We start from the raw sequence: 21,209 nt of genomic DNA on the forward strand, positions 1-21,209 counted from the left end.
CCATCAGTGTAATCTCGCTTCCAGTGCTCCACAACACTAGAGATGCTAGGAGAATTTTGGTGGGAGCTAGTTTATTAAATGTTTGCTAAAATTTTAACGAGAAGTTCCAGTGGTTCCAGTTTTTCATGTGACAATTTACCGCTTTTCTGTTTTATACTGCTGTAAACTCAACCTTCTAAGTTTTAACTGTTGGTTCAACCCACGAAAAAAGAATTTTAATGTCAGATTGCCTTTAAAGATACTGTATTTAACAGTTCAGAGAAAACCTTGTACTTACTCAGGAATATTCAGATCCCTTTTTCTTGTTTTTAAAAGACGTCCCAGTTCTGTCAAAAGAAACTTAACTGCCACACAAATTTCCTTATAAATCATTTTTCTTTATTTAAATCAGCGTTAGGCAGTTATGCTATGAACACAAGAAAATAAAAACTAAAAGTGACAAAAAAACAAAGACAATAAAGGAAGAGATCCAGTTAATAACTGCAATTGGCACTGGATAGACGTTCATGGAAAGAGGGAAAAAACATATTTATCATACTCAAATAGAAGTGCCGCCAGTAATCTTTTCATCAACCGTCAGGCATGAAAGACCGGAGAAAATAATATGGTCTCAACGGCATTTCAACATCCTCAAAATAACGTTTTCCTTTTTTGTCCAGATTCAGATCCATCTCACCGTCAGCCTGCGAACGCCTTTGTGTCTCGGTGGAGGAATACTGAAGGAATACGACGAGCGAGGGCATCGTCGCCCGTCTACAATATCGTTTAACAACCGTTTTCGCCCAAATTCGGCTGGAGATACACACCCAGACAGGAGGCAGAGGCAACACACGCACACACACCCCATCACTGTCTCGCCTCTGATGTCACGATCCGGGGTCTTCTGTGTATTTGTCCTTTGATCAATCAACCATCAATTTCTTCATAAAAAACATGGAGGAACTTCTGTTACCATTATACACTCCATTTACAGTGGTAGTAGTGCACAGCAACGAATGAAAAAGTCAATGGGAAGAAAAAAGAAAAAAAAAGCAAAGACAAAAAAAGGCGACCCGCTCCCAGAAAATAAAAACGATCCTTATAAAAAAACAAAATGTGATCAATTCTCCCTCACGTGAAAGCAATGTTGAAAAAGGGCCTGGGGGGGGGGGGTGTTTGTGATGGACCATGATTGTGAGACACTTAATTCACCCCCTCCAGAGGCTCAATCGAGGTGGGTTAATTCCCAAACCCTTGTTTTGGCGTCTTGTCGATTTTTTTACCCACAATGCACGCACATTTGCAGATACACATGCAGCGTCCTCTGCAGGACGATATCCACCTTCCGCTCGGTGCTTTAAGTTTAAAGAGAAGTTTCGATGTGTATCTGCAAAGATGGGACTGGTTCTCTGGGCTTTTTCAAGGACAAGTGTGAGCCAATCAGAAGCTAGGAGAGAGAGGAGACAGAGGAAAGAGAGGAGGAAACAGAGTAGCAGGGAGGTGACAGCTCGATCCCACCCCTCTGATGTTTGAGGGACATTAAGGGAAAGAAGAGGGACAATAGATATACACTCTGCAATGTGGGTGAGGGGGAAACGTGTGTATGCCGTGTGTGCATGTGTGTGTGTGCACGTCTATGTGTGTGTCTGTCCGTCCAATGCTTTATCTGACGGTGACGCCAAGTTTTTCCAGCACGCGGACTCCTTTCTCCTGGTACTCCTCCCGGGTCAGCCAGAAGTTGTCCTTGTCCTTCATGATGTCTGCCAACACGGCCCCGCCCAGGAACACCATGTGCTTCCGCCTGGGAGGATCCTCAATCCTGATCTTAAATTTCTACCCGGGGACACAGAGACACACACACACATTAGTAAGAACACACACACCTTCTGTGTGGCATACGCAACGTAAACATCCTCGCGTCTACTTCTTCTAAACTCGCGTGAGATGGAAGATTTGAAAGTTTTATTCCAGGCAGCGCCTGGAAATCTCCACAGAGGCCCAGTTCCAAAACCATCTACAGATCACCCACTCCCCTGATGGCGGATGTCAGTCTGGGATTACATTCATGTCGAAAGGGCAACTTTAAAGGTCACGCTTTGGGACGGCCTGACGTTTCTACAAATAAACCTGTTTCTCCAAATATTTCAGAAGGGACGGTGTAATGAATGAAGTATTGCCCTTAAAGGTTATTGCATACATGTCACTGACGCAGACGAAGCCCCGATCGCTCCGCCACCACTATAGAACACGTTTAATTTTCAAGTGAACAACATTTCCTCACCGCCTGAGAGCAGATGCAAAAACCTTTTATAATTAAAATGATTTCCTTGGTACGGAAAGAGAACAAGGGCTCTCATTTAAATTTCTTTTTTTGGGAACATTGAATGAAACGCTTTCCAAGACTTTTTCAAGATGAGCAGATAGCGGGGCTGGTGTTTGCACATTCAAATTTTATAACGGCTGCCGGGGCAAACGCGAGAACATCGACCTGGAAGATGAGTTCTGATCGAGACGATAGCTGCAGTCAATTTTATCCACAGCACGGAAAGCTAGAAGCAAAAAGTTTATTAGCACCGGAGCTGGAAGTTCAAATGAATTTCCTGAAAAGGCTGAAAGAAGCACTTTGTCTTATTATCACAGAGATGAGCTGACCTGAATTCAACTTGAAACAGCTGAAGGCTGTGAAAAGTTATAACGGACCGAAGTCCGACTGTTAAAAATGACTCAGCACCAACCCGTCAGCTGGAACAGAGGGACAAGCTAAGGAGACGCTTTTCATTGGTCTGTAGTGGACCGACACCAGAGCGCCGTTTCCCACCATAGTCAGTTTCTCATTTCCATTTCAACTATATGTGTAGGGTGGATGCTAACGTCTGATATCATCGATGGCTAGTTGGCTTAACTAGATTAAAAAAAAGGCGAAAGTTGCTAACGGCGCAGGCAAGCTGTATTTGACTATTTTAGCCTTTAGAACAATAAATCGATTAAATTTGCAAACAAAACTGGTTTAGAACGTTTTTCATGAAATGTCTTTTTCCCATGCGAACATCTGAATCCACTTTTACCATCACGAGTTCTTTCAAGCTGAAGTGTTCAGCAGAAGAAGATAGGTATGCCTCTGAGTAGCTGCTCCTGGGCTACGTGATGAACATCACTGCATGCAGACGTTTCTTCTCTGAAGCAATAAGCAGTTCGTCGTGTGCAGAAAAGAGTATAATCGACTGTTTGTGAGTTGTGCAGACGTTGATTTACGAAAGAGATCTTACTCAAATTATCCGGACATGTAATGTTTTTGTCCAAAACAAATATTTACCCTCGGTAAGCGAACGCCACATTCATTAAGGTTTTCTGTTTGGTGAACCGGCGGTCTGTTAACCTCTGGCACCACCAGGTGGAGATCTGCTGGCATTGTACCGTCGTTTATTTCACTCCGAATCCTTTAAGATGAATTTCAGAAAGCTGGTTTATAAAGAAATCAAAATTATTCTGGTATTTACTGGGCTTTAAGGCCATCAGGACAAAGGAGACGCTGATTTACACACATGACTGGCTTGAATACGTCTCCCGTGGTTGGAGCTTTACGCCTCTCTCACACGTGTGAACCCCACCCAGGTCAACTTAAATAAACGAAGACCATCGAGTGGAAAAGCTGTTTCACATGCACCCAAAAAAAAAACCCTGCTGCAGTAAAGAGACACTTCTGCTCATCTGAAAGTTCAACGGATAAACTGAATTTGGATTTTTCGCTCCGTTTTATGCCGATCCCGGAGTAATTCTAAAAAGGACGAGTTAAGGGTTGACGTCTCACCGAAAGTTTGTCCACATCGCCCTTCAGCACGCGCTCTAGGTACAGCTGCTTCAGTTCCCTCTCCAGCCGGGACGGCAGGCCCGGGTACATGGTGGATCCTCCCGATAGTACGATGTGTTTGTAGAACTCAGGCCTGAAGATGGGGAGAGAAGAAGGTAACAGGAAGATGGGAAGATTAAATATCTTAACCTCTCAGTCAGGAAACATTTTACCACTATAAAGTAGTGCATCCTTCAATAAAGTAGATGCACTTCAAGAAAAATTTGTGCATCCCGACATGACATTTATGCATCCCAAAAGTAATAACAGAAAATACGGTAGAAGCTGTATGCAAGAGTTGAATTTTGCCAATAGTACAATATGAGAACTAAACAAGAAGGCCCTCATTGTTTCGGAGGCATGGTGATAATCAATCAACCTGTATTTGTATAGCTCTTAATCACATTGGCCAACATTTCAAAACGCATTAACAGACAGAGAAACCCAACAGAACTCTCCAAGTATAAGTGACAGCTTATGATTGCTCTGGAGGATCTATAACTCCTCGCTCTCGCCGCAGCGTGTAAGATGAGCAGATGTCGTGTTGCCGTTCGGTCGATTTTAAATAAGGCAGAATCACGCAGGTGACAAGAAACCTGCGCGAGATCAAAACAAAATGGCAATTTCCGGTTCGAAATTTAAGTGGAGAAATGGAAAAATTGTGAATATTTTTGTTGAATGGAAGTGCGTTTAAAGCTGGCGTCCCAGGGACACGCGCTGCCTGACAATCATGCTTCCCCATCAAAAAATGTGCGTCAAAGACGCGAGGACGTGCTCAAACGAGAACACTGCCATTATAAAACAGTCTAATACAAATAGATCTCTAAAGCTCCAAAAATAGCCCATTGCCAGATGGGCGGAACTTTTCAGACTTGGGGGGGGGGGGGGTTAGTGGTTTGACCACTAGCTTTTTGCTGGAAATGCGACAAATCGCCTCCTTCAGAAATTTAGACTCTCCTGTTTGATTCTCCTTTCATCCAACATGAGCCCAAAGCATCCGCTAAACCATTCAATGTGTTCATGTCAATAGACGCACATCAAAAATGGACGTGTCTTAAAAGATGAAGTCATCTAAAGTAGCCTGACCAGATGACATCATCAGGAAGCACCAGTCATCAAACAGTCGAGAAATAACTGGACAAAGTGACAGAACAGTGACATTTCTGCGCAAAACATGTGTTTTTATACGAAAGATAAGAAATTATTTTAAAAATTAGGCAAAATAATTGTGACCCAAGCGATTGTATAATAATTGTGACTGGTTTATGTGACATTATAACTAATTTAAATAAAGACCTTGAACTAACTTTGTGTCCAAATCGTTCTATTACCTCATTGGGAGTTCTGCTGGGCCAATACCATTATGTCTGTGTGTGTGTGTGTGTGTGTGTGTGTGTGTGTGTGTGTGTGTGTGTGTGTGTGTGTGTGTGTGTGTGTGTGTGTGTGTGTGTGTGTGTGTGTGTGTGTGTTAGTGTTGTTAATGCTGGCTATTAGCGTGTTGCTAGAGTGGAAACATTTCCTGTAAAGTGTGCTGATATGTCCCGGCGGTGAAGTGCGTCTGTGCTCTTTCATTAGCTGCACCTGGTGTCTATATCGGCCGCCTGGATGGTGTTGAAGAGGAGCTCAGCCACGCCGACACCCTCCACGTTGATGAGGTGAGGCTGGAACAGAGCCTCCGGGGCCTCGAAGCGCTCTCCTCCCACCTTGATCACACGACCATCTGGCAGCTGGAGACGTGTAGGAGGGATGAGAAGAAAAAGAGAAGGAGAGAAATGAGAATATGAGAGTATGATTCCACTACAACCATGAAATATCAAGTGCGATTTGGTTTCTGCTGGATAAAACGATGTTTGAATTCTCAGTTAAGCCTTAAAAAACAAAAGATTTGTGTGTTTTTCCTGCGGCCCTGCAATGCTAACACTACAGTAAGTTAAAGCACAGAGTGTGTAGGTTCAACACTGAGTAGAATGAATGCGTGTGCGTATATAAAAAGGCTTCATTCAGCCGAGGGTAGTGGGAGGAAGTGGAGCCTAGCCACCTCCGCAAGGCGGCTACAGAGGAAATGATGTAATGCTCGGTTCAGGGCCCTTCGGCCACAGTTACATTGCCCTCCTTGTTTTCGGCGCACAAAACGATACTTAAACGTATGCAGACGTCTAAAGACACACAGTCGCCGGCACTAACCCAAACACTCATGGTCAGTGAGCTCTGAGACACAACATGTGCTCGCTAAGGCGTGCAGGAACACAGGTTTCAGGAACCTGCGTTTAGATTCTGTGGTTCCCTCTGCAGGGAAAAGGATCCTGGAAAGAAAAGCAAGCCTGACTGAGCGGTAGCGCTGCAGCCGCCATATGTTTAAGTCCCACAGAAAATAGTCAGTCAGCAACGCTGCCCCCGCCTGGAACTGCCAACTGAACCAACAGCTGCCATGTGGTAGCACACTTAGCTCTTGGTACAGGAACAAATTTAGTAACCTGATTAGTTTGGACTGCTTCAAAAGTAGTGACACTTTGAATTATGAATCCTTTGGGATACATTATTTTCCAGAAAAAAACACCAGTGGTGTTCAGGAATAAAACTCCTTTACTTGCAAGGAAGTCAACGAAATCAAAAAGGGATGAGCACATTCAATGTTGATCAGGACATTTATATCCCAAAATTTTGTTCAGTCAGCCTCGGTGCTTTCCGACCAAAGAAACCGATTTGAATATTGTAAATCAGGATGTACCGTATATGATTCCACCAGCACAGTGGTCTCCAGCGCCAGCTTCTGCTCCTGCTCGATGTTGTAGCCCACGTAGCACAGCTTCTCCTTCATCATGCGCACCGTCTCGAAGTCCGCAGAGTGATTGAAGGCATAGCCCCTCAGCAACAGCAACTGGAGGAGGTTCATGACGGTCAGCAAGTCGCTGATATTAAATCCATCAAAAGGATGCATTTGTACAGGATTATTAAAATGCTGTGTTGCTGTTTACTGCCTCAGCACCTTGATCAGGTAGCGGGTGATGTCTCTGCCTGCGATGTCCAGACGTCTGGTCAGGTGAGGCAAGCTGAAACCCTCATAGACGGGACAGATGTGTGTCACACCGTCGCCAGAGTCCACCACCACACCAGTCAGGAGGCCTTAAAACACACACACACACACACACACACACACACACACACACACACGTGTCGAAAACAAGCCAAATGCAGAAGCAAATGAATTCAGAGTTTGCTTTGCTCCGTGTTTGCCGCACCACCCCATTGAAACAGGGTGAGGTAACGCTCATGTGACCGTCTACACTACACAAAGAATGTCATATCTGGAAAGCAGTCTCAAATCTTTGCACAAGCTATTTGTCAAAGGTGGGGTAGATAAATGCTGCCACACAAATTAATGTGACAAAACGTCTGAGTCTGAGCTACTGAACTAAGCCAAACAGAAATCATTCTGGTGTCGGGGCAAAGGTAATTTATAGGACACATGATTTCGGACAGGAAATCAAAAGTAAAATGCCGTTACGTGTTTTTTAAAGCCGTCAGTGCAAGCGTGTTTTCTTACCTTGGGCGTACAGTGTCAGCACCGCTTGAATGGCAACGTAGACTCCTGCAAACTGATAATTCTCGAACATCACCTGAAGGGGAGACCGAAAAACATCAGACGTAGAAGCACAGAAGAAGTACAACCAATGGCTAATGAAATAAAAAACAAGTGCATCTCAGTGAAGGAGAGTAGAAAATATTGTCAGAAGCTCAGAAAGAAAAGTTGAAATTAGCCTAAATTCCACTTCTTTTTTTTAAAGAATTTGCACAACTGGCACAAATGCCTTCAAGCTACACACACAGAATAGAAAGCAGTCCGTTTAGCTCATGCCTCTGCTGAACATAGTTTCCAGATGAGTAAAAATAAAACCCTGTGACAAATTCTCACAGTAATGCAAAACGTAGTGGCAGTTGATCAATTATTGCATCATGGCACCCAGGGCAACAAAACACCATGATGGGGATGTCGCCATGACAATGCTTAGTTTGGATCTGACAGTTGAAGCGAAACCACCACCTGGTGTTTATAGTCAACTGTTCATGAGTTAGAAACAAAATCTTCATCCCGACCGACCTTCCTCTCACACGTACACGTAACCTAACGTTGACCTACCTCGATGATTTTCTCCCGGTTCTTGGTGGGGTTCATGGGCGGCTCGGTCAGCAGGATCTTGCAGTCGCGAGACTCGATGTTCAGCTTTTCCGGGCCGAAGGTGTAGTCCCACAGGTGCTTCATGTCTTCCCAGTTCCTCACGATGCCATTCTCCATTGGATAGTTAACCTCCAGCATGGAACGCAGCTCGCTGGCCTCATCGCCCACCATCAAGTCCTGGAGCGAGAGAGGTGAGGGGTCAACGCAAATTAAGATAAAAAGCGCTGTATCCCTCCCTGTATTATTCAGATTCACCATGAAATAGGGATAAGCACGTCAGACAGTACAGAAATCTCCAGCTCCAACTGCTGGTCTCAGATAAATAAAGATTTTCACATGCTCCACCTGAGACCAGTTATTTTTTATCGACCACAGACACGTTAAGTCCTTGCTCGGATCTTTATGTTTTCAAAACTCCATTACCCAGCATGCACAACAACCCCCCCCCCCATGCATCCACACCTGGGAACACTTCAGTTTCCCCTCAACGGTCAACCATTTGTTTGGGAGTTTTTGTAAAAGTGCTGTTCAGTTAGCTGCATGCAAAGCAGCCTTGTAATGTAAACAACCGGTGGGTTAGAGCCCAGTGTTAGCCACACAGTCCAGCATCTCACATTTCATTTGGAGACATCAAAAGCTGACTGAAGGCAGCCATTATATGGGTTCATTCTGTGTGCTTTGGCATTAGCAAAGGACCATTCTCAGGCATCGACTCCATGTGGTCTCCATAAAAGAAGTCAAAATAAAAACAGATGCTAGCGCTACTGTCTCCAACTTTCAACTAACAGCTATGTCTCCTTGAGTTTTTGGCACGACTTTTGAACCAGTTAAGGTGAAACATAGCAGACAATAAGATGAATGCAGTCAACTGGCCTTTTCTTTAGTAAAACATGCTTGTGGCGATGCATAAAATTCATCATTTGGCAACAAGCTTTCTAACTTTTCAGCTGAAAAACAGTGCACTTCTCCCAGTCCTTAAATAGCAGAAGGGTTGGAGGCGGAGGGCTGTTATCTGTCAGGATGCCCCAGCAGATCAGAGACTGTGAAAATGGAATTGGTCCAAAATCTCTTTTAGCACTCCGCCGATAACAGCTGGCCTATGATTCACCGGAGCTGCAACACCGCCTGCCTGCCTGCCTGCCTGGGCAGAGGATTGCATCAAAGTAAGATGTCTGTGAGAATCTCTGCCACCCGTTCAATCGACAACACACTCAAATCCAAAAATTCACATTTTAGTTGGGATTTAGAAAATGTCATCATTGTGTGAGTAAAAAAATGTTAAGGGACAAATGAACCAAACAAACCAGACCAAAAAAACCCCACCTAAATAAAGACAGGGTGTTTTGAGTGAGATCAAACCATGATAACTTTCCAGAGCAAATGGGGGTCACACACCAACCTGAACTTACCATCTTCTGGGCATTCTACTTCATCAAGGGGAACAACACATGGAGGAAGAGGATGGTAGATATTAAAATAAGATTAAATGACAAAAAAATAAACATAAAAGTGGGATGGGGATAGACTTCATGCTAAAATAATGGGAATCTGTCAGCTTATTGTGATCTTTACCTGAAATATTTTGATCTATTCAGTTATTTCAAATCTGCAGGAATGAACTGGAGATACTGTTTGTGCAAAAGGAGTTTCTAAATGTTAAAACTTGTGGTTCTCTAATTGGAACTCACTAAAAAAAATATAGCTGACATTTAGGACTCAGTCTGTGCTGCCTTTATGTTACTGAAAGACTTTGCACGGTTTCAGATCCTCGTCCCATATCGCATTTTCTTATTTCTGGTTTCCTGACCATAGAGGAGAAATCTTGCTCAAACAAAAACGATTATTCCAGGAACATCAGGTGGAAAAGTTGTTACCTTGATCTCAATGTTTCCAACTTTGGCTGTGGATCGTATGATGGGCCTCCCAACAAGCGCAGGGAAGATGTGCTCTGGGAAGTTGGAGCCTGCATAGCCACACTTGACAAACTGAGAATGACAAGAAAGAAAAGCAGCGTACAAAGGAAGCGATGAGGAAACACATTAGTACCGTTGAGGTAATTCATGCACTGAAGCCAAACAACATTGCTGTTGTCTGATAATAGGATTATTATCAGACAAGAACTCTTTGTGATGTGATTGTGTTATTTATGAACAATACACAAAACTACAGATCTAAATTATCTTAAATAATCTTGCATACAGCTGTTACATTTTTGGTCAATTTATCACTAAATCCCGAGAACATTTCAAATAGTTTATGTTCGATTCCACTGTTTGCAGCTACATGAAGTTCATGGAGTTGAAATTACAGGAATCAAGTTGTGAACATGTGGTGACAAATGTGTTTGAGGTTCACACTCGTCTCACTTCCTATTAACTCAACAACGCAATTCCTGAGTCAACATCCTCTTTGACCTCTGACAGCGGTAAAACAGGAAGTCCCTGCTACCCAAATGAACCAGTGTGTTACCAGGTGAATGTGAATACAGCTGCATCAGCATAGACAAATACATTCATACATATGCAACGGGAACAACGTGTGACTTCCAATGTCAACACAGTAAAATGAACTTATTTCATGACACTTTTCATATTATTATCTCTTCAAAATCATCAAAATGTGTAAGCCTAGTGTTGAGTTGTAACGACATGAGATAATAGTATATACAGTACTGTATTACCTACATTAAACCAACCAGGTTGGAGGAAAGTGTTTTGTGGTAGGTGTGTAGGTTGTTGATTTGAAGGTGATTATGTCATACGACTGTGACAGGTATTTCGCAACGTTAACACACCCACATTTTTTTTTGAAACAACTGTCAAAATCCTCGTGTATAACGGGCAAAACATGTCAAAAACACTTCTGAGCAGGGCCTCGTTTTCAAGACGCGAAGACCTTATCAACCGCTCATTATGTGACGGGAAGTAAAGGAGGTTTCTCAAGTCAACCTGACGGCCTGGTTAATGTTATACCTAGCATACGACGGGTTGTGGTGGAACAATCTAGCCACTGTGCTTAATAATTAAACGGAATGCACTGCGCCAAAGACCAGGAAATTTGCACAATTCTTGCCGAAAAAAAGAAAAAAAAATCACCGAAATGACCACAGCTGCCAGACAGTTCAAGTCAGCTGTAAAATGCTAGCCATAGACTACCAGGTTAGCTTGCTACCTTAGCTTAGAAATAGTGGAAATTAGCAATTATTTGTTTGCTTTAACGTGAGGGTTCATTTCGATGTGATAACTGTTTGCTTGGCTCATGTCCAGACGCTAACGCTCACTCGGTGTCCTATTTCCGCGTCAAGTCTGGATGAATGAAAATTTGCTGGCTATCAGGGTAGCTAGCTCCCCGCCCCGTTAGCACTAGTTAGCTTCGTCGCTGACAGCCTCACTTCCTGTTTCTGCAAACCGTTCGGAACGCCGTCGCTGCGGGAAGGAGGTGACGGATTGAGAGCGCCTCGAACGGACGAGCGCGACTTACCCCCGTCCCATTGTCACAGACCACCACTTTCCTTCCCTGGCTGTCCATTATATAAAAGCCCAGATGCCGCAGAACCTCCCTCAACTTTCTTCGGCAAGCCGGAAGGAAGACACGCCAACCGGTCCGAGAGGAGGAAGGGAAGGGTGCTCATCCGGTGTTCCGTACGGCTGACAGCCCTCCCTCCCCTCCTTCCCCCAAGCCCCGCCCACCCCAAACCCCGCCTACAACACATGCCCACCGCTACATGTTATCAATCCGTCCATCCTACAAGTCTTAAAATCAATCATTTAGCGTCTTTTAAAAAAAGAAAAAAGGTTGACGTTAATTAACTATAGGAGTTGTGATTCTGTTTCTGTTATCATACATTAAAAAGAGAGTGTGACGTTGTAAACAAGAAATTAAAGCTGAGAATGTCTGATGTAATAATTTTGAAATTACAAAAAACGCACCAAGTTCTTTAACTGCACAAACAAAGTTATGTTAGTGTTAAATTAGTGCTATTGATCTAACACGTTTTACAATAGAAATAAATACCCGATAAAGCATGGAGAAAATTGGTGAGTTTAATGTAAGATTATCTGGTTACTAATTTAAAAACTTTATTATATATTGGAATTAATGCAATTAGTTCATCAAACTGAGGGTACCATGACTTCATGAAGTTTAATTTTTTTAATGAAATTAATAATTTTGAATTTTTTAAATACTGACAATGGCCAGCAGATGGAGCATGTACGCCGTGATCATTCCACGTGGTCTTTACTCATGGACTCTCCCTACTTCAGGAATGAGGACACAAGGATCTTGACCTGCATGAATGAACGACCAAGCAGTCCAGCAGGTTTAAATGGATGCTTTTTAGGAAAACTGTGATCGTATCATACACAGAAAATAAAGGACAGCAAAGGAATGCAAAGCTGTTTTCATCCAACTACTTTTAATAAGTCAAATTTAGACAGCTTTCATTAGTTATGGCTTCTACCCCCCAAAATAATCCACCTCAGTTTGACTTAATTGTTGGAAAATGTCTTAATTATAGTATAAAGGTTGAAACAAAATGCAATATTTTGTAACACTTTTATTTAAGTTCCAAAACACAAAAATAGTTGCTCCAGATGGTACAAAAAAGGATTGATGTAGCTTCTAAAAGAGGACAGCTGAAGGAAGAGTGGTGAAACTGAGGCAGACACTGAAGTAGCATGAAGTTACAACAGGCTCACTACTCTAGTCTGGTGTTTCGGCAAAAGTAATAAAAAATATTTTCATAAAAAAGATATTAAAATAGGAAGTAAATGTAGCAGTATTTTTAAATATACTGTACAGTACATGTTCATTAGTTTTAGATGATTGCTATTTTTGACTATAAATAAAAAGTTTTGGTTTTTTTGCTGCAGGAAATATTTTGGCCTCTGAAGTCCATTCCTCATGATTACATCAACGCTTACTGACAAATAAACTTCCAGTGTGAGTTCGGCAAATTGTCAGCAATGCCTTCATTAAAGTTGAATTTGACATTTTTTTCCGATTTCAAATCAACAGGGTTTTTCTTTATTCCTTTGTGTTACAAGCAAACACATAACATTTATTGTCTAGCAATTAATTTTCTTGAATTTCCTGAATATGCTAAATGAAAACTAGTTCCTGGGACTCGTAGTGACGGTAATTCTTTTTGTCATTTTTTTTAATTCAAATTTTCCAATGAATTCCAAATTTCTGCTTATTGTGTTCCAAACACCAACACTGATCTAAATCTGAGTCATATCAGATAGCTATTTTTTTCTTGAGCCAAGAATGATTATCAGTTGTCCTTTGTCTAAATTTTAGTTTTTTAAATTTCTCTTCACCAAAAGGTATCTAATATGACAGAGGGACTATGAAACAAGCCAATAAATAAATTAAATACAGACTCTTATCCAAGGCTACCACTTCAAATGAACGCTGCAGTGTTTGTAATACTGGGATAAACTGTTTGTGAAGTAGATAAGAGAAAGAAAAGGGAAGTCAGTCCAGCTTTTCGTCTTTTACTGCTCTGTAACAACTGTGACCAACATTCAGCTTCAGGGCTGTCGGATGACATAGCTCTGACAGTTTTGTTGTTGGGAACAATTAAGATGACAACATATGTGATTTCTGCACTCTATTCTTGGACTGGATTCATTTAAATCACAAAACACTGCTGAATGAAAGGAGGGGAAACATGGTGTGAATCAAAAAAATAAATAAAAGCAGAACACATCCCAGAGGAGTTGAGGCAGAGTCCAGAGGAGCAGGCCAGAGGAAACTGTCAAAGCTTTGGATCATTAGAAGGAGCTGGGCGGGAGATGGCTGATACTGATTGTAGTTTACTGCTAAGTCCCCTCAGAAGTGAGGGCCTCGGCGGGGGGACGTTCCGTCCTGAGAGCTGCCAAGGCCACGGCTGCTCCAGTCCGGGCTGGAGGGGAGCGCCTCCTACATACAGAAATACAAGTTAAAAAAACTCTCACTTCATGCAAAGGTAAAACAGGACTGTAAGTGTTATCCTCTAGTTTGTTCTCATATATAACAATATAATAATAACAATAATAATAAATAACCTGCATTAAATCTGTTAAGGCGGTCGGTGTGCGTCCTGATGAACACACAGGCTTCTGGGTGACCTCTAGTTTTCCCTGAGTGAAGAAGAAGGGAATGTAAACATTTAAATACACGTAGCCCTTAACAAGAGGAGAAGCTCTTGTTGTTTATGGTTGTCGCTGTGAGCATCTCAGAGCGTCAGGCTTTATACCTTGGACGCTTTACTATTTATCATGGATGAATAAAACAAAAGCTTAACTTGAACAACCTGTACCTGTATTTTATTTTATTATGTGTTGTTTTTACGTCCTGTTATTGTTTCTGGTAAGTCTCAGGGAATAATACTTTTGTATTTAGAATAGAAATGGCATTTAAATGACCTCAAATGGTAATTATAGATTGAATTGAATAAATAACGACTTACGAACAATTCAACTTACGAGCAACCTATGTTCGTATTCTGAGAACTACTTGTATCTCCTATAAGGCCAATTACATTATGTTATCTCTTTCTTCAGGAGACTCACCAGGCTGGATGATAAAGCAGGAATGGACATTGAGTGCTTCGTTGCTCCTGTGAAGACCTGTCGGAAGAAAACACCGACCTCCGTCTAAAGCAACTTCATTCACACGATCGATGGAAGTATATTTTATTTGAACTGTTTCTACTCAGAATATTCTGCAAGACTCACTGTGACAGGCATCGTCCTTGAATATTTAAGGAGGTCATATTACTGTATGTTTATTAGGTTGCATTACCAATAAGCAGTTTTTGCACGTCAAACTCACAATGTTCTTTGGATCCACACCAAGGCACCTGAGCAGTGTTGTGTTTGTATGGGAACCTCCCCATTGAAACTGGAGGCCAACTGCTGTGTGGAGGTCCTGCTGCGGCCGCCACACCCCCCGATGAGCCCTGACAAAACGAGAAGAAAATAACAAAGGTGAAACGAATACACTATTTCCACATAACAGTGCATTTAGATTTCTTAGTTAGTGCTACCACTGATGACTGTGATACAAGGTTTGTCCACTGATCTATCATCAACACCCCAGGAAGTCATGCTCACCACTGAGATGCAGAACTTTGCAGCACCTCCTCCAGAGCACCAAGGCTGGGTACCTCCTGTTCATCCTCTGTAACTGGGATCTCCACTGCTGGAAAACTGGCCAGGAGAAGCTGCTGAACACAGCAGGAGAGGGATGCCTAGGAAAAAAATAACAAAACAGACTAATTTTCATGTTCTATAATAACAAGTTATTGACAAAAAAAAAACAAGAATTAAGCATCATTTAGTAATCACCATTATAAAGTGAAACCACAGTAAGGGTTACTTAATCCAAAGTTTTCCCACCTGACAGCTATTCCTCCTGGAAGCATTACTTTGCACCAGCCAGGAGTCTTCCTCAGTGCCCCCATCAGTCTGCAGACTGCTGACTTGATCTCCAGTTCGTCCCCCCTGCTGAGCCTTCTGGTCGTTGAACTCCGTCCATAACCTCTCTTCGTCCTCCTGCATTGGCGCCGAGCAAAAATCTGCAAAACTGTCACTTGGCGGGAGGGTCTGAAGACTCTGCATCCCTGCTTCAGCTATTTGGACCGCTACTTTCTCCACATGAGGCTCTAAACTATCATCTTTACAGTCTGAAAGACTGTCTTCTGTATGCATCCCAGGTTGCAATTGGCTGGAGGTAGCTGGAGTTTCCTGAGTTGCAGGTTGGTGACAATAATGTAAAACATTCTCTGCCTTTGTCCGTCTGAGATCTGCCTTGTCTCTGTGGGTAATAGAGTTATAATTACAGTAGTTTCCCAGCTCGTCTTCCTCATCATCAGTCGGGTCCGAGTCGGTCTGATACCCTGATGCTAGCGATGACACATTTGGCTCCCAGTCTGCAGAAGGACCCTCAATGGACAAGTCATCACAAAATGATGCCAGGTCATCTGAGGCAGAGTCATTCACACTGAATGGTTGGTGGACTGTCCAGGCACTCCCCTCTTGATCCTCTCTGATGGACCCGGCTTCTTCCTGCACCTCTTTATATGAAGAGCTATAACTTTGTTCAAATTTTCGTGATTCGTGTTTCCATAAATTTGGCCCTTCGGGAAGAAAATCCAAATCTACTGAAGTTTCCTGAGGCTGGCGGTCGTCCTGAGCAGGTATAACAGATGCTGTATCTCTTTTTTCACAGTGATTGACCACAGTGCAAGCTCTTTCTTTCGTCTGATATGTGGAGTGATATCTGGGCTCAGACTGCTTATTATTACCTTCCTGCTCTGGATCACACTTCAGTTCGCTTGGTCTGGTGGATGAGTCTGGCGCTCCGTCTCTGCCATCCCATCTATCCCTGTCACCTAAGGGGGTGAAGCCACAGCACCAGGGATGTTCTGGCTGCGCTGAAAAAACAGTGAAATCAGCAAACCCTGTTTCTTCCTTTTGAGTGTTTACACCCACCATAGAGACCAAGTGGGTCCCAGAGATGTTTTGATTGTCAGGGTATCCATTTGTGAGGTGCACACATGAGTTATTAGAATCCTTTCCTTCTACGACCAACTGGCTGTTTCCAGATCCCGAATTCACAGTGGATGCAGGTTGTGATTTTTTAACTGGGTGGTGTAAGTCACAGTTAGGTTGATGGGTGGCTGGCTGTAAGGTGGGAGAAGACTCCCTGAGGTTGGATGATGAATCAGTGAAGCCTGGGAGGTCAGGAGAAGAGCAGGAAGAGCCATAAGCGAATCCCCCAAAGTCCCTCAACGCTTCCTGCTTCAATCCCGGCTCAGCATCACCATTTTCCATCGGTGGAGGAGGGGAGGAGTGCAAAGGAATGACATCTGGCTCCATAGTTACTCCTAGTGGTACCTGAAGGCCTCATTAACCTGGGAAAAGCACATACCCATTAAATTAATTGTTTCACAAATAGAGAAACTTAGCCTCAGGCTTGTGTGAATGACTGCGACGATAGATAGATAGATAGATAGATAGATAGATAGATAGATAGATAGATAGATAGATAGATAGATAGATAGATAGATAGATAGATAGATAGATAGATAGATAGATAGATAGATAGATAGATAGATAGATAGATAGATAGATAATCCCGACGCCCTTTTCATACCAAGTAATGCCACTATGAATTCTTAACTTATCAGTTTACCGTGTGAAAAATGTGCTTACTAAAAGCAATTGCTGGGCTGATGAAAATCATTTGTGCTCATTTTATAGCTGATGCACAGGCGCTTTGGTTCAGTTCAGACCTTCAGCTGAGGGTTGCTGAAAAACGACAATTTGAGTACATTATGGTTCCGCATTCTGCACAATATGATCCGTTCACATGTGCTGCAATTTTTCGATTTGGTTTCGAATTCTGTTGTCAGTATTTTGCTGCCATACCAACGCCATGATCCCCATTCGGTGCCGGTCGTAGAGTGGGAAAAGCGTCCCCGGACAAGAGTCCGTTACCAGATACAGACATTATTCGTAGCACTGAGCTAGTAAACGAACATGTCTGTTTCTACAGCGACCACTTCAGGATCGGAAATTAGTGTTTGCATGGTTGATTCAATATAAACACACAACAGCTGCCTCTTGTTTCCGGAAGTGAACAAACACAGAGTAAAAAATGCCCTTACTCCTGAACAGGTGTATATGGATAATAATCAACTAATAATGACTCCCAAAAAGAATGATGCTACACGTAAAGATATCTTATAAACAACGAATTATAAATGTTTAATTCGTCGGGTTTTAAAATCGGTGCAAAAAAACCAGCATCCCAATCCGTTATCTTGTTACGGCTGATTAGCTTACATTAATCCAAGCTAGCTTGTCATAATAGTTCTTAGTTTATGACCGACTACGAGTTAAAAGCAAACAAACATTCAGGTGATATTTAAACGCCAAACCCAATAGCTCGATACCAACACGGAGTGTCTTTTCTTTTTCAATTTATTTACCAATATTCAGTCACTTTGCCTTCCCGTCACTTCTTGTCTATCCTGACCGCCGCAGCCTTGCTCTCCATCCTGTTATCAGCCCCAATGTTAAGTCGGATGGAAAAAAAAGTTAAGAGCTCTCGCTGACTCGTATTTCAGAGCCCTGATGTCTTTGCTTTTTAACTCGTAGTCAAGGAAAATCCACGTTTACGGTTTTTCAAGGCCAAGTGAAACATCTTTACTATAGACGATCTTGCAGATGTAGCTTTGGTGATGAATTCTTGGACCTCCTAGTGGATATCGGCGGTACTACATCTTTGTTTTGTAACCCGGCCTAATACATAAATATAATTTAAGGTTATATTTTTTCTTTCTTATAATTAGTAATACAAATAGAGAAATGAAGTAATGATCTTCTGCGCATGCGCGAGCAGGCAGCAGTTTCCTCTGCTCAGAGCGAGTTTGTTTGCATAATTTTGCGTTTTTTTTCTATGTTTCTGCGTGTATTTTTCTAACGTAAAATTATATAATGTATAGTAATATGCTAGTGTACTCCAGGGAGGAGTTGATGTCCATGAGGGTCAAAGGAGACCCAGCAACACGCGATCTCATCCCCGCTGAGCTCCGACGGAGGTATCGCGGATGCCGAGCGGGTCGAGTTGAAAGGACTAGACTAACGGCTAGAGCCGCTAACCGGAGGAGAGTCAAGCCCTCCGTCCCCTCCGTCATCATGGGGAACGTGAACTCTCTACCCAACAAGTTGGACGAACTGACGGCGCTGTGCAGGACCGATCATCGCTACCGGGAGACCAGCTTGTTGGTGTTCTCTGAGACGTGGCTAACTGGCGACGTGCCGGACGCTAACGTCCGACTAACCGGCTTCTCCTCCGTCCGAGCGGACCGGGACACGAACACCGCCGGTAAGAAGAAAGGAGGTGGATTAATCATCTACACCAACGATAGATGGTGCCATCCGGGACATGTGACGGTGAAATCAACACTGTGTAACCGCGACCTGGAGCTAACAGCTGTTAGCATCAGACCCTACTACCTGGCGCGTGAATTCTCACACGTCATCGTCCTCGCCGTCTACATCCCTCCACTGGTGGACCCTGAGGCGGCACGAGAGACCATCTGTGGGACCACCTCTGCTCTTCGGACCCGGCACCCGGAGGCGCTCGTCATCATCACCGGTGACTTTAATCACGTCACCCTGGACTCATCTCTCCCCACAATGGTCCAGTGTGTAGACTGCCCCACACGGAAGAACAGAACCATCGATCTGTTCTACGCTAATGCTAAGGAGGCATACACCGCCACCCCCCTCCCTCCACTAGGTAAATCAGACCACAACCTAGTGTACCTACAGCCCACCTACATCCCGCTGGTGAAACGGCTGCCAGCAACAACACGACAGGTCAGGAGGTGGTCCCCGGAAGCAGAGGAGATGCTGAGGAACTGCTTCCAGATCACCGATTGGGATGTTATTGTGGGCTCACATGGGGAAGACATTGAGGGGGCAGCTCAGTGTTTTACAGACTACATAAACTTCTGTGTGGACACCGTGGCCCCTGTCAGGACAATCAGGTGTTACCCCAACAACAAACCATGGGTAACCAAGGAAGTCAAGGCTGTCCTGAACAGGAAGAAGCGGGCGTTCAGGAGCAAGAACGAGGAGGAGATGAGGAAGGCCCAGAAGGAAGTGAGACTCTGCCTGAGGGAGGCCAAGGAGGCGTACAGGAGGAAGCTGGAGAAGCAGCTGGGGCGCAACCAAGTGCGGGAGGTCTGGAATGGGATGAGAACCATCACCGGACACGGGAAAGGGCGCAGCACTGTGGAGGGGAATATTGAACGAGCGAATGAACTTAACAGCTTTTTCAATCGGTTCAGCTCCCCCACCACTCCCGGCTCCTCGTCCCAGGCCTCTCCTGGCCTACAGGCCTCTCCTGGCCCTACAGACCGCTCCACTGATGCTCCCTCCTCCTGTGCTTCCTCTCCTTCCACCCCTGCCACTTCTCCCGAGCCCACTCCAAGAACTGCGAAGCTCAACGGCCCCACCTCAACCACTGGACTTCCAACCTCGCCACAACCTCCTGCTCCCACCACGACCGAGACCATCATCACTGCAGACCTGGTGACGACAACGCTGAGGAGGCTCCGTCCCTACAAGGCGGCTGGACCAGATAAGGTCTCCCCAAGACTCCTCCGAGCCTGTGCTTCGGAACTAGGGGACCCCCTGCAACAATTGTTCAACCTCAGTCTGCGGCTGGGGAGGGTCCCGTCACTGTGGAAGACCTCCTGCATTGTCCCTGTACCCAAGAAAGGACGCCCTACTGAGCTCAACGACCACCGACCGGTCGCTCTTACCTCCCACGTAATGAAGACCCTAGAGCGACTGGTCCTGGAGCTCATGCGTCCACAGGTGCAGGGTGCTATGGACCCTCTCCAGTTTGCCTATCAGGCCAAGGTTGGGGTTGACGATGCTGTCATGTACCTCCTCCACCGCACACTCTCCTACCTGGACGCCGGGGGCTGTGCCGTCAGAGTGCTCTTCTTCGACTTTTCGAGTGCCTTCAACACCATCCAGCCCCAGCTCCTGCAGGATAAACTGACCTCCATGGCTGTGGACCCCTACCTCGTGAGCTGGATTACGGACTACCTAACGGACAGACCCCAGTACGTCCGTATGGGGGACTGCTTGTCTTCTATGGTGACCAGCAGCACGGGGGCGCCACAGGGGACCGTTCTATCCCCCATTCTCTTCACCCTCTACACATCAGACTTCAAGCACAACTCGGATACATGCCACATACAGAAGTACTCCGATGACACCGCGATAGTGGCATGTATCCGGGAGGGTGATGAGGGGGGGTACAGGGCATTGGTGGCTGACTTCGTGGAGTGGTGCCAACAGAACCAGCTCCAGCTCAACGTCTCCAAGACAAAGGAGATGGTTCTGGATTTCCGGCGGGCACCTCCCTCTCCACAGCCGGTGATCATCAATGGCAGTGAGGTGGAGGTGGTAGAAAACTATAAGTACCTGGGACTGCAGCTAGACAGCAGACTGGACTGGTCACTCAACTCCAACTGTGTGTACAAGAAGGGGCAGAGCAGGATGTACTTCCTAAGGAGGCTGGCCTCCTTCAACATCTGTCCTAAGCTCCTTTTCATGTTCTATCAGTCCGTAGTCTCCAGTGTGCTGTCATACGCCATTGTGTGTTGGGGTGGGGGGGCCAGGAAAA

General features: G+C 44.3%; 2 protein-coding genes across 5 annotated transcripts; both read right to left on the reverse strand.

The window, feature by feature from the left end:
• Positions 1-356: 356 nt before the first annotated feature.
• LOC137603778 (actin-related protein 2-B) lies at positions 357-11,640 on the reverse strand. Its single transcript, XM_068327534.1, has 9 exons — positions 11,484-11,640; positions 9,878-9,988; positions 7,965-8,180; positions 7,371-7,443; positions 6,813-6,949; positions 6,555-6,704; positions 5,408-5,553; positions 3,788-3,920; positions 357-1,812 (listed from the first exon to the last, which is right to left on the reverse strand). Exons 1-9 carry the CDS (start codon positions 11,529-11,531, stop codon positions 1,642-1,644), a joined length of 1,185 nt encoding a protein of 394 aa, XP_068183635.1. The 5' UTR covers positions 11,532-11,640; the 3' UTR covers positions 357-1,641.
• An 870-nt stretch (positions 11,641-12,510) lies between these two features.
• aftphb (aftiphilin b) lies at positions 12,511-18,073 on the reverse strand. 4 transcript variants are annotated; one of them, XM_068327530.1, is made up of 7 exons: positions 17,989-18,073; positions 15,392-16,908; positions 15,107-15,243; positions 14,826-14,952; positions 14,564-14,620; positions 14,061-14,131; positions 12,511-13,931 (listed from the first exon to the last, which is right to left on the reverse strand). In XM_068327530.1, exons 2-7 carry the CDS (start codon positions 16,871-16,873, stop codon positions 13,832-13,834), a joined length of 1,974 nt encoding a protein of 657 aa, XP_068183631.1. In that variant the 5' UTR covers positions 16,874-16,908; positions 17,989-18,073; the 3' UTR covers positions 12,511-13,831. The 4 variants fall into 4 exon arrangements, 3 of the variants coding, with proteins under 3 accessions (XP_068183631.1, XP_068183633.1, XP_068183634.1); XM_068327532.1 differs by having other exon boundaries at positions 12,513-13,931; positions 14,057-14,131; XR_011037323.1 differs by lacking the exon at positions 12,511-13,931 and having other exon boundaries at positions 14,113-14,131; positions 14,564-14,656.
• Between the last annotated feature and the right edge of the window lie 3,136 nt (positions 18,074-21,209).

This window comes from Antennarius striatus, chromosome 11 (genome assembly GCF_040054535.1).
Source record: "Antennarius striatus isolate MH-2024 chromosome 11, ASM4005453v1, whole genome shotgun sequence".
Lineage (NCBI taxonomy): Eukaryota > Metazoa > Chordata > Actinopteri > Lophiiformes > Antennariidae > Antennarius > Antennarius striatus.

What these genes read in the sequence shown, in the direction of transcription:
- LOC137603778 (XM_068327534.1), bottom strand. Translation starts at nt 11,531, where the DNA reads ATGGACAGCCAGGGAAGGAAAGTGGTGGTCTGTGACAATGGGACGGGG. An exon ending in TTGGAAACATTGAGATCAAG is followed by an intron (nt 8,181 to 9,877) that starts GTAACAACTTTT and finishes CTCTCGCTCCAG; the next exon opens with GACTTGATGGTGGGCGATGA. An exon ending in GCGATGTGGACAAACTTTCG is followed by an intron (nt 1,813 to 3,787) that starts GTGAGACGTCAA and finishes GTCCCCGGGTAG; the next exon opens with AAATTTAAGATCAGGATTGA.
- aftphb (XM_068327530.1), bottom strand. Translation starts at nt 16,873, where the DNA reads ATGGAGCCAGATGTCATTCCTTTGCACTCCTCCCCTCCTCCACCGATG. An exon ending in GTGTGGATCCAAAGAACATT is followed by an intron (nt 14,621 to 14,825) that starts GTGAGTTTGACG and finishes TTCTTCCGACAG; the next exon opens with GTCTTCACAGGAGCAACGAA. An exon ending in ACCGCCTTAACAGATTTAAT is followed by an intron (nt 13,932 to 14,060) that starts GCAGGTTATTTA and finishes TTCTGTATGTAG; the next exon opens with GAGGCGCTCCCCTCCAGCCC.